The sequence below is a fragment of the Ruditapes philippinarum genome, unplaced genomic scaffold (genome assembly GCF_026571515.1).
Source record: "Ruditapes philippinarum isolate M1 unplaced genomic scaffold, ASM2657151v2 ctg643_1_1_1_1, whole genome shotgun sequence".
NCBI classification, from domain to species: domain Eukaryota; kingdom Metazoa; phylum Mollusca; class Bivalvia; order Venerida; family Veneridae; genus Ruditapes; species Ruditapes philippinarum.
In genome coordinates, this window is record NW_026855860.1 from 184,763 (window position 1) to 196,762 (window position 12,000).

General features: G+C 32.3%; 1 protein-coding gene across 2 annotated transcripts in view; it reads right to left on the minus strand.

Moving 5' to 3' along the window:
- Positions 1-5,953: 5,953 nt before the first annotated feature.
- Positions 5,954-12,000, minus strand: part of LOC132744639 (baculoviral IAP repeat-containing protein 3-like) — a 34,022-nt gene continuing 27,975 nt past the window's right edge. For both annotated transcript variants that reach the window (XM_060733400.1, XM_060733399.1), the window contains exons 5-7: positions 10,773-10,901; positions 9,801-10,178; positions 5,954-9,250 (exon numbers count right to left, since the gene is read on the minus strand). In XM_060733400.1, coding sequence (XP_060589383.1) covers positions 9,057-9,250; positions 9,801-10,178; positions 10,773-10,901 — 701 coding nt within the window. In that variant the 3' untranslated portion in view covers positions 5,954-9,056. The remainder of the gene's footprint in view (positions 9,251-9,800; positions 10,179-10,772; positions 10,902-12,000) is intronic.

Genomic DNA, 12,000 nt, shown 5'->3' on the forward strand with positions numbered 1-12,000 from the left:
TTAATGATAATACCCTTTGTTTCTGTAGGGCATTAAGGCTTAGGTTGTGAATTTTATAGAATGGGTAGACTTGAATTTCTCTTGAAATGTTTCAAAATATGAAATGGTTATCTTTCCCATCTAGATGTAAATACTTTTTTAAAGCGATGAATAAATTAACACCGGCATACATTTCTAATCTAATTCTGTTATCTACTTACTATGATCAACATATAAAAAAGACATTACGCATGAACGACCTAAAACAAATTATTTGAAACGCACTTTTTATTATTCTAGTATGGAGTTTTGGAACACTATTCCTTAAAAAAATAAGAATTTTTTCAAATCTTAAATTGTTTAAATCACATTTGAATTTTTATTATCTAAAGATGAATTATAGAAAAGTTACCTATACTATAATATAATGTTACGTAAGTCTTCTTTGCTGATTTTCTGAATGTTGTAATCTTTATAAGTGCTTATAATATATGTCCATTGTTACTTTTATGTTTATTGAAGGCCTTGTTGAAAATAAGATTTTGAATTATATGTGATATCGATGTATCTAATGCTTTGATGTATTGTCTTAATATGTAACCTTCGTTAAATAAAGAGTTTATCATTATTATTATTATTATTATTATTATTACATTTTGTATTACTTATATCATAAGCTATCAAGGTTCGATACATGTTCATTCTACATGTATACTGAGCATACTCTAACTTGCACCACATCTTTTCTAATATCACACAGAATTTGTCCTATGGTTTACACGTAATTTACAGTAGCTAGGAAGAAAAGATAAGTAGCAGCTTGAACTGTTGTTTAGTTGAGTCTGTGACAGTAGCTGGCATTCTATTGCCCAGGTTTAGCCTTGCTTTTTCAATATACGCCTGACAAACAATTCTTTAATAAAATTTGTTTGAGAGTAGAGAAACGATTTATTACCGGAAATGTAGTTATTTTTATATTATTTGTTATGTTATACCAATGCATTTTTAAACTAAAGAAAAACATGAAAATGGTGAAAATATACAATGTATGTCGGAAACATAATTTCTACTACATAAAACATGTAAAATGAAATCTTTCTTGTAAGTTTTTTTGTAGTTTTTGAATTACCCTGTCGGCATTTTAAATGGTTAATCTTTTTATACAGTGGATAATCTTTGAACTTGTATCATCGGTCTTGCACTATGCTTTGTCCACCATGAAAATTTTAAAAAGAGATTTTTTAATGTAAATTATATATAATATATAGTGGTATATACATATTCAAACATACATTTGCAATAAAGTTTGCTGATATACTTGTACTATATTTTGTAGTTTGACGAACCTGTAGTTCTCTAATATATCTGGCATCCAACATAGTCAAAATCCGCTTTTAAATAATGCTCATTTCTCTTTAAAACCTGAATATTTTTCACAAAACTTTCATGAGCCCGCCACAACAGATTAATATCAGATTATCCTTAACTTCGATAAATTGATTTTTTTTTTCTTTTTGTACACATGTATTTAGGTTAAAAAAATCATGTGTTCCAGGCAACTCGACCCTACTTTGCACTAAAGTTATCCTATTTTGAGATTTTTTATGTTTGATTGTTTCCCCTTTTTTACCCGACTGTATTTTTACTTTAATGATACATTGTATTTTCCATTGTACGTTAAACGAGAGACAACAAAGAATCCCCGGATCGCTCAAATACATGCAGCTAGCAGACACATTGGTCCAGTCGGTGATTTTGCGGTACGCACTATACAGCTTAGAAAACGCTTGTATCAATTATGGAACGCTGGTCAGTCGCACCGCTAGAAAAATATAAGTTTATTGAATTCACAATGTATTTTACTGTATCATGTGATTATTTTAGTCTGGGACATAAAAATGTATACCGGTAGCTTTCTTTCTTGCATTATATTCAGTAATAATGGATTTTCCCATTAAACGTTACTAGACCAGTATTTACAATTAACTTTATTTATTTATGTTTTATTTTACCATCTGGGGGCCAGTGGCTTTAATACGATTCGTTTCGGTGATCTGCTCAGTTTAACTCATGTTGTTACTGCAGGCGGCATCGCGTAGTGGTACAGAAGTAATATTTTTTATCTGAATTAGAATATTTAGATTCAGTGTTGCAAACTTGGAGCCCTGGGTGCAAATCATGTATACACCCATCTTGCTATGTCAGTTTTAAAATTTCCTTTATTTGAAGACACGTTTTGGACTGCCGTTTTGTAATTGCAATAGAGTAACTGAAGTTGTTACGACTCTAAATAGTATAAAGAAACCAATATACTCATTTCAGAAGGTGAATTGCCTTTAATGCTCACAAAGACAAAAATACCATTTCATTAAAACAAGCAACAACTTATTTATATTAATATTTTATTTCTAATAATTTATAGATTTAGCAATATACAGCAGTAGCTACTTTTATCACAACTATAATAAAGGCATAATACATAAAGTCAAAACAGAAAATTATCATACTTCTGAATATGTGAATGACCCTCACCCCTTTACAAGGGCATGATTCTTGGCTGGGTCAAACATGTTACTAGGTCAACTGAAATTCATCTTTTCACCACAGTGATGAGTAACCAGTTCGGCAAGCTAAAGGGTCTTTGACAGTCCAATGTGTAACTGTGAATGTCTATTATTTGCTCTTATTTGACCTCCAAAATTGACCTTGACCTTTAATATATATGAATCTATTCCCCCTCCCCTTGACCTCTAAGTGTGACATAGTCTTGACCCTTGAACTATATGACTCTTTAACCTGACAAAACATGTCATCATCATGTGAAACATTCTAATCACTTTTGTTTATCTTCCTAAAAGTGACAGTTATTTGTCAATTTGAGTGATCAACCTTTTATTTAAAATTGCAACCTTGGCCTTGCAGCAATGGAAATGAACACTGTTCTAGATACCACACCCAGTTAAAATTTTGGCAAGATACACTTTTTATTAAAAAAAATTCTTAATGACAGTAAAGCACTACAATCATAAATTACATGACATATAATATCACTCCAAAATCTGAAAGTGTTTATTTTGTGTTTTATACAAAAACAAGAACATTCACATTAAAACAGAATCCTACAATGTTGCAAACTTTCTTTTCAATACATCAGTTTATCAACACATTTATCAGCACTTTAAAGCATTGGTTTATCAACATTTAATATCATCTGTTTATCAACATCTAATATCATCTTTTTATCAACATCTAATATCATCTGTTAATCAACATCTAAAATTATCTGTTTATCAACATCTAATATTATCTGTTTATCAACATCTAATATCATCTGTTTATCAACATCTAATATTATCTGTTTATCAACACCTTAAAGCAGCTGTTTATCAACAGTATAAAGCAATGGTTTTATGAACACTTTATAGCACTGGTTTATCAAAACTATAAAGTATCACTTTATCAAAACTTTATAATGCACCGGTTTATCAAGATTTGAAATCATCAGTTAAACAACTCTTTAAAACATTGATTTATCTACACTATAAAGTATTGGCTTATCAACATTTAAAAGCACTGATTTATCAACACTATAAAATATTAGTTTGATCAACATTATAAAGGATTGGTTTATCAACACCTTTTGGCATCCTTAAAAAAACAAAAACAATTGCATTTATTTGGCATATTTTAAAAATTAAAGAGGAAGTGTTTTGAATCGTCAGGTAAAATATATATATAGAGAGAGAGTAAACTAAAAATGAAAATCCTCTTGAAATAAAAGTTTCATCATAAATGTGACCCTACTCCTGATTGAACTGAATGCCACCTATATATATCAAAACCAGCCTGCACATCCTGGTAGACTATAATATGGGTTTTTATCACACACCCGTGCCGATTTTGCGACTTTTGTAAAAAAAATCAATTTTCACTGCAGTAAAAAACATTTTCCATATTTTCACTGGTGTCTTGCTCGACTACTTTCTTCTAAATTTAGCCATTACACAAAGATTTAGGGGAAATCTTTCAAATTGTAATGTCAAAAACGATAAAAATGTATAAAACTAACAGAAAATTCAAGTTTTTTTTTCTACAAACACAAGATTTATTTTCATTTTGTGGTACGAAAATTATTTCACTCATGGCTACAGCCACTCAAGTATTTTGAAGAAATATCTATTTTCATAAAGTGGTATGAAAATAAATATTTCATTAATAAATAATTTCTTTCAATATCAAAATCCCTTAAACTTTGAATGGACTGTTCCAAATTCAAAGGAGGGCAAGTCCATTACAAAAATTCAGCAGGTTATGGATATAACAAGATACATGTATAATATAGCCACACAAAAAAGAGACAGAATGAAAATATTTTAACAACAGACAAAGCATAATACAGTTTATATTGCACATAGTATCTAAAATTACAAATTAACAACAACTGAAAATATGCCAATAATAGTAACTTGCTCCCAATATATAAAACGCCAATGCCAATATACGAGTATATAACAATGCAAATATTTAACAACAATGCTGATATATAAGGCAACAATAACAGTTAAAATGGGAGAGAAAAAAAACAACAAAAACATTTACGGGTATACAGGAATTTGGCATTTATTTATACAAAACAGAAATGTGTCCTTAGAACACTGATGCATTAAACATAAGAATTCAATTAAATAAATATCATCTATTATAATGAAACAAGAATATCTATGACATGGGTGCATTCTTCCCACCACTGTATTGTCACAGCTAATACATTGCCATACTATTGGGAGAGGGAGAGAAAAAAATCAGTTTTCAACATCAATGACCTGATCCCATCTACTTCCAAAACTACAAAATGGAAGAAATCTGAGGAAGGTTAACTATACATTAAATACTTTAGCTATTTTAACTATTGGTCTATAAATTTAAAGACATACTATGCCCAAATTTAAAATTAGAAACAATATTGATAGTTGCTACACAATTTCTTCATAAATATAGAATAAACATGTTTTGACTTCGCACAAAGTAGATATGATATGTTTAAAATAAAAAAAAAACTGCCTTTTTTTAAAGAAAACATCAACTTTTCTTGTCCTGTAATAGGGAACACAGCTTCCCATACATAGTTATTCCTTGTTTTATTCACATTAGACATACAGTCAAACTTGTATTAAGCGACCGCGCAAGGGAAACACCCAAAATGGTCGCTTAATGAAACGGTCTCTTAAGACAAAGCATGATATAAAAGTCAAAATTTACAAATGACATCTTTCTTATGCGGTGGGAATGTTTAACAACTTCATTTTTATATAAATGTTGAATAATTAGTACGCTCGATAATCTGTAAAAAATAACTTTCTGTTATTTATTTACAAAACAGTTTTGATCCATTACGTACATGTTTGACATTTTTTCCAGATTTTTTTAACTTCTCCGTTGCTTTTCCTTGTCTCCAACACGAAAACCCTATTAGTGAGGATGTTTTTTCTGTCGTGCATTTTTCATTCGAAATAAACAAAATACATCTAATTTAATTGCTGATCAAGTTCAAGGTCAATTCAATGCAGTCTAATTGTCAACAAGCGAAGCGTATACACCACATCAGTAGGGGCGGAGCGTTGCATTGTTTAATCGATATTATTGGATAATACACGTCACGCGTATACTGCTTACGCTAAAACGGTTTGGGAAATAGAGATTTTCACACATTTATTTGTTGTGTTTTGATTGTTGACACATATGACATTACGAGGCGGCGTTGTCTAAAATCACAATTACTTGACAGGTAAAAGTGGTCGTTTAATGAAAAGGTTGCTCTCAATTAGGTGACTAATTAGCGGTCGCTGGTCGCGTTGAGCAAAAGTCGCTTAATACATTAAAAACATAGAGAGAAAATGATCGGGGGGAATTTAAAGTGGTCGTTTAAGACAAAAGTCGCTTAATACACGTGGTCGCATGGGCAAGTTAGACTGTATTCAGTAAGAATTTCATTGAGTTCAATAAATTTCTGTGTCTCAAGAGTGAGCAAAGTATATCTTAAAGCAAAATGGAGAGAAGAAGAAAAATTTATTTTAGAATCACTGAGCTCGGTTTTTTCCTAAAATTAATGAATGGTTTCGTCCAGATTAAAAGATGGACAAGTCCATTAAGTGAAAAGAGAGTTTGAGAAACAATAAAAGGTGTGATAGAAAGATGGCAGGTCAAACCAACAAATTTATGCACAATTTTATGCAAAGTACACACTGGCAAAATCAATGAAACAAAATACAAATTCATGTAATATTTTCAAAATTTAAGGAGGTTTAAGCAAATTTATATAACTAATACCTGAGAACTAGAACTTATTCAATATCCAAATATTAATATCAAAAAATCAAATATAAAAAGTAAAGTTTACAAATAGCTCTATTCAAAATGGAACAAAAATAATAACCAAGAAAGCACATAGATGAAGAAAAACCTTGACAATTGAAGATTAGTTGCATTAGACGTGAATAACTATTGTTTTCAACAAAATCATAAACTGAAACCATATGACTCACCAAGTACTTTACCTCCACATACCAAGGTAATTATACAAGTATAGTATAAGACTTGTACACCAGTTGCAGGTACAGACCAGAGGGTAACATGGCTCTGCCGAGATATATCCGTCTGTGATGATAGCCAATGTTTATTTCTTTTTTCTTGCATATAACTTATAAATCATATTTGGGAAAGAAATAACGCAAACTAAAATTTTTATTTAGCACTTTTTTGTCATAGTAGCACATGATTTGTTTGTTTAATCGGATTTTACGTCACACTGACCCATTATACGTCATATGGCAACATTCCAGCTTTACTGGTGGAGAAAGACCTCAAGTGCCCTTCCGTACATTATTTCAGGCTTGAACGGGAACCCGAGTAGAACCACCAACGTTCCGTATGCTAGCTGGATAGCTTCCTCACATAAAAGAATCCAAAGTCCCTGTCGGGATTCGAACAGCAGTGAGGAGCAAGTGGTTTGAAGTCAACGACCTTAACCACTTGTCCACAGACGCCCCAAGTATTACATGAATTTACAACTTCATTCATAATGACAAAATGATGTCATCTTAAGAACGCAATTTGTTCATAAAAGATATGTAGGAATGATGTCATTTAAAGCATGTGAGATGTCTTACACGGAGTGGTTTAAGACAGGTTTTTCTAGCACTGCTGTTAACAATAGTTAATCTTGTCTAATATGCCAGAAAACAAAATATTTAAATGGCAATAAAATTGTGATCAGAGAAGCTTGTATTGATTAATTCATGCCCTAATTTGTAAAACTAAGCTACATGTATTCATACCTCCCACCTGCAACCTTAACTTTTTAAGAGAGATAGAAAAAATGAGATAAAATAAATACATGTATGTAGTAAAAATTAGGCAGATCTAAATTGAACCTGTGGACTTGACCTTGAACCTAAGGTGGTCCAACAACAATCTCAAGTCATTGGTCCCTTCCTCTATTGTAACAGTATGAACTTCGTTGTTCTCTTTTTGTTCTGTTTACATTTAGATAGCCCCTATCCTTATAAGGTAGTGTGAATGTATAGACAATGGAGAAGTCATCTCTATATGTCACCCCTACTCTATAGCAGGTGACACAATAATGAGAAAAACTTAAAGTTATTAAAAGCAATGTTAATTGAAAAAAAAAGAAGGTAAAAATATATTTGTTCATAGTAAGCTGAACAGACACAAGTGTTGTTTCTCACTACTTTGGTCAACATAATCATATGGTCCATTCAAAACTGTGGCCCATCTATCATATTAAAAACAATAATAATAAATATAAAATGAGTTTCGAAGTATTTCTAAACCCTTTACCTGCTGGATTAAAAAATGATAAGCCACTGTCACCAGTAGAGGGCCAGGCAAGACTTAGCCTGGGGTTCAAGCGTTGATATTTTTTGCTTATTTATAACATACGCGCCATTTCATACTTGTTTGTGTTTTCATAATATCACGATTTGCAGAACAGAAGCACATAAAAAATCCACAGACTGGCACCCAGGCTAGGCAAGCCTGCATATATTTGTGCAACCTGATCATGCTCTATTATTATAATTGGTTGCTCAACTTTTGTTTTGTATTTTATAATTGAAATCCCTTAAAGGCCCATTATGTCTCAGAAATGCAATCATTTTTATTACTCAGAAACTTATTTATTTTTGGTATCTTCCAAAAATTTACTCATTTGCCACTTAGTTGGAATTATTTTTTGTTCTTTGGCTATGTTGGCAATTGGCATAATTATAGTGCATTAGTATTTTGTATGCATGTCAAAAATATTATTTTGTTTACATTATACTACCTTTATGACACATCATGTCATGTTCAACACTATTTTCTTCAGTTGTTGGACATCTAATGTGCTCTAAATCCATCATTAAAACATTATTAAACACATGCATAATATTTCAAGAGAATTGAAAAAGGTGGATTTCTGAGACAGAATGTGCCTTTAAAATAAAACAAACTGTTCCAACTGAAATAGCTAGGCAATTCTGTTACACAAACTCAGAAGGGATTTATTCTCTGGGTCTTTGATATGATGACAACAGCAAAGAGACAGTATATCCTCCACCCTTGCATGTGTGTTTGGTTTATATATATCCTCAACAACAGGATTGAACCATATAGGCGAGCATACAGTCTTACCAGATTCTTAACTTCTGTTTGCTTTACTTCAGAATTTTGATATTAACCCATAACCTGCTAAATTTGTGTAATGGAATTTCCCTGTTTTCAATTTGGAGCAGTCCATTTGTATTTTACAGGATTTCATTCACAAAATACAAAAATATAGAGCCTGGTCAGAGTGATTATGCTGGCTGACAAGGGTCTATACTGGTGGAAAAAGCTAACCCCTTTTAGTTCCGGCAAATTTGATGGTTAAACTCTATCAAACTAACAAAAGACATTAACAAATTTTAAGTAAAAAAACAAACTTTGAAACTCATTCCATTTAGTGATAAAGTATCCAAGAGATGTAAAAAAAATAAAAAATTCTACAACAAAAACTCAGTGAGGTAATGGTTGACAAATTATGCAATATAAGTTCGGACGGTTCCCTTGATGGATGCCCTACAAATTGGACACTGCTGAAGAGCCGGAGCACAGGTTGCACAGGAAACAAGATGGCCGCAGGGCAGGAACACAACATTGGCATCAGATACCATACAAATTTTACATAATCGCTGTTCCTTTAACTCTATGTTTTCTTTCATAAGATCATCAGCTGTGAATGAGAAAAAAGCAAATAACTGAAAATATATAGACTCATTTATTATTTAACGATCACCTTGCTTAATTATCATAAATGGACTTGCCCATCATGCAATATTATGGACAAACCATGAAGCTTTTTTAGGGAAATTCTTAACTTGTTTTAAGTTCAGAGCGAACAGTGCAGATCATGACCAGACACAGCACAGATGTCAAGGCTGGGCTTGGTCTGCACTGATCTGTGCTATCTGATCATGGTCTGCACTGGTCCAAAGGATAAAGTCAGTCACTGCCAGCATTCTTAAGGTTAAAGATGGTAGTTCAGGTAAAAAACTTGAACGGATTTAACATATTATAATCAATCTTAAATAAATATATTATGTTTAAAATAATGCCATATTACTATATTTTTCCTTCTTTTTTCTGCTTTGGCATTGGGTTTAATAATTTTGACATAAAACAAAACTGTCAAGGAAATAAAATGCCTAACAAAATACTGCTACATAACAAGGATGAGATAGTTATCTTGAAATTAAATTTCTGCACAAAAAATATTCAAATACCTTGAGCATGTACATGTGGAGATGATTTGCCACTCATATCATCAGCAATATCATTTTTGGAGGAACCTTTCACATCTGGCTTTTTCTTACTAGTTCCAGGATCTTGTTTTCCTTTATCTTTGTTGATCTCAGACTGGTTTACAGTTAGATCAGTCATACCAGCAATTTCTTCAATAATATCATTAGAACCAGTCTGATCTGATACATTCTCAGATCCTGTGATAGCAGATGATTGTGAGGAATTCTTGGATTGTGTTGCATTCTGGGATGGTGCATTATTCTGTGATTGAGGTGGATTCTGGGATTGCCGTCTGGTTTCTTCTGCCTCCTCTTTGTAAATGGCTTCCATTAAAGTTGTTATGGAAGGGAAATCATCACCTTGGGAAAAAAGTCACCAGTTTATAACTTCTTGTTTGAATATTGACTATAGAATGAGAGAGCTGTATATTTCACTTAATGACAATTTTCTTTTTGACATACATTTTGTACATTGAACTAAATGCCAATTTTAACTAACTTTGGCAACTAGCCTGACACTAGTCAAGGGTATGAAAATGTCTTCCTTAACACTAAATTAGAGATATGTCAAACTCTTAAATACAAAGAATATAATTGCATTGAGGAAGGGTGTAAAATAATAAATATTACCTCTGTTTGTAATACATTGTGTAAGCATTTCATTATCACAGGCATAAAGACCACAAGCATAAAGAGCAAAATTCCTAAATGTTTCCTTTTTTTCTTGCCTTCAATTTGACACTGTATTATTTGTATAATTCTTTCAGAAAAGCAAGAGAACAATAGATCTTAAAGATATGTCTTTTATACAGAAATGAAAGCATTGATCCAATGATATTTAACAATGTTTTTCCCCTGGCTCATTTCCCATATTAACTTAACAAAATTTCAAAACTGAACAAAATGATCGGTACGTAGGTCAGAATTTGTTATAGAACTAAAATAAAAACTAACCTGTTTCTCTCAACCTTTTACGTAATGTATTCATCACAACATCTCTACTGAATCCCAGCTCAAGCACTTTTCTGATATTTGGGCTATCCATTCTAGCTCTTATCTCCCTTTCTTCTATCCGGTATTTCCCTGTAAAATTAACTACAAAATAAGCATTCAAGTTCCAATAGAATAAAACAATCAACAATCACAAGTTTCCTTGTCAACAAGAATAAGTTTGTTGGGTTTTACCTTGCTCCAACACAGCACAGGTGACTTTCCATGTTTTCTGGTGGCCTCAGGTGTCCTTCCATGGAACACAAATGGCCATCTGAGTAGAAACACCAATGTTCTGTAAGCTAGCTGGATAGCTTCCTCACATGAAAGAATCCAAAGTACCTGTCAAGATTCGAACCCACAGGGGTGAGGAGCAAGTTGTTTGAAGTTCATGTCCTTAACCACTAGGCCACAGACATTCCTTTTATTTTTCTTTACAGAGAAAATGACTAATAAAACACAACCTCTTTAGAGGTTGAAAAAGAGGTTTTTCACGAAGAAACATAATATATAAGTAGTATCCTTTAATACTCAATAATTAACAACTTTTAACTTTAACTTTATCAACAAACATCTGAGTAGAAACACCAATGTTCTGTAAGCTAGCTGGATAGCTTCCACACATGAAAGAATCCAAAGTACCTGTCAAGATTCGAACCCATAGTGGTGAGGGGCAAGTGGTTTGTAGACTAGGACCTTAACCACTCAGCCAAAGACATTCCTTTTATTTGTCTATACACAGAAAATGATTTATACAATACAACCTTTTCAGTGTTTGACACTCCTTTTTTCACAAAGAAAGATAATATATAACTAATTATAATATCATCTAATACTCAATAATTAGGAACTTCTTAATCAAAAAAGACCCTTTCCATTTTACATTCCATTAACATTTCTGATTCAGAAAAAAAACAAACTTTCAGGAAAGTAGATATTCCATATACTGCTTATTTTGTCACCACTAAGTTCAGATGTCTCTCTGAGGAGACATGGTTACTATATACATGTACCATCAAGGTATAGATAACTGTCAATTAACCGCCTCTGTGGTAGAGGGGTTAGAGTCAATGACTTCTAATCCAGTTACCTCTCTGGCGTGGGTTCGATCCCCGAGGGTGCTTTGCTAGTTTAGCGCGGAGGAAGGTAATCTAGTACTGGTGTAACTCTCCAGGAACGATGGTTAGGAAAC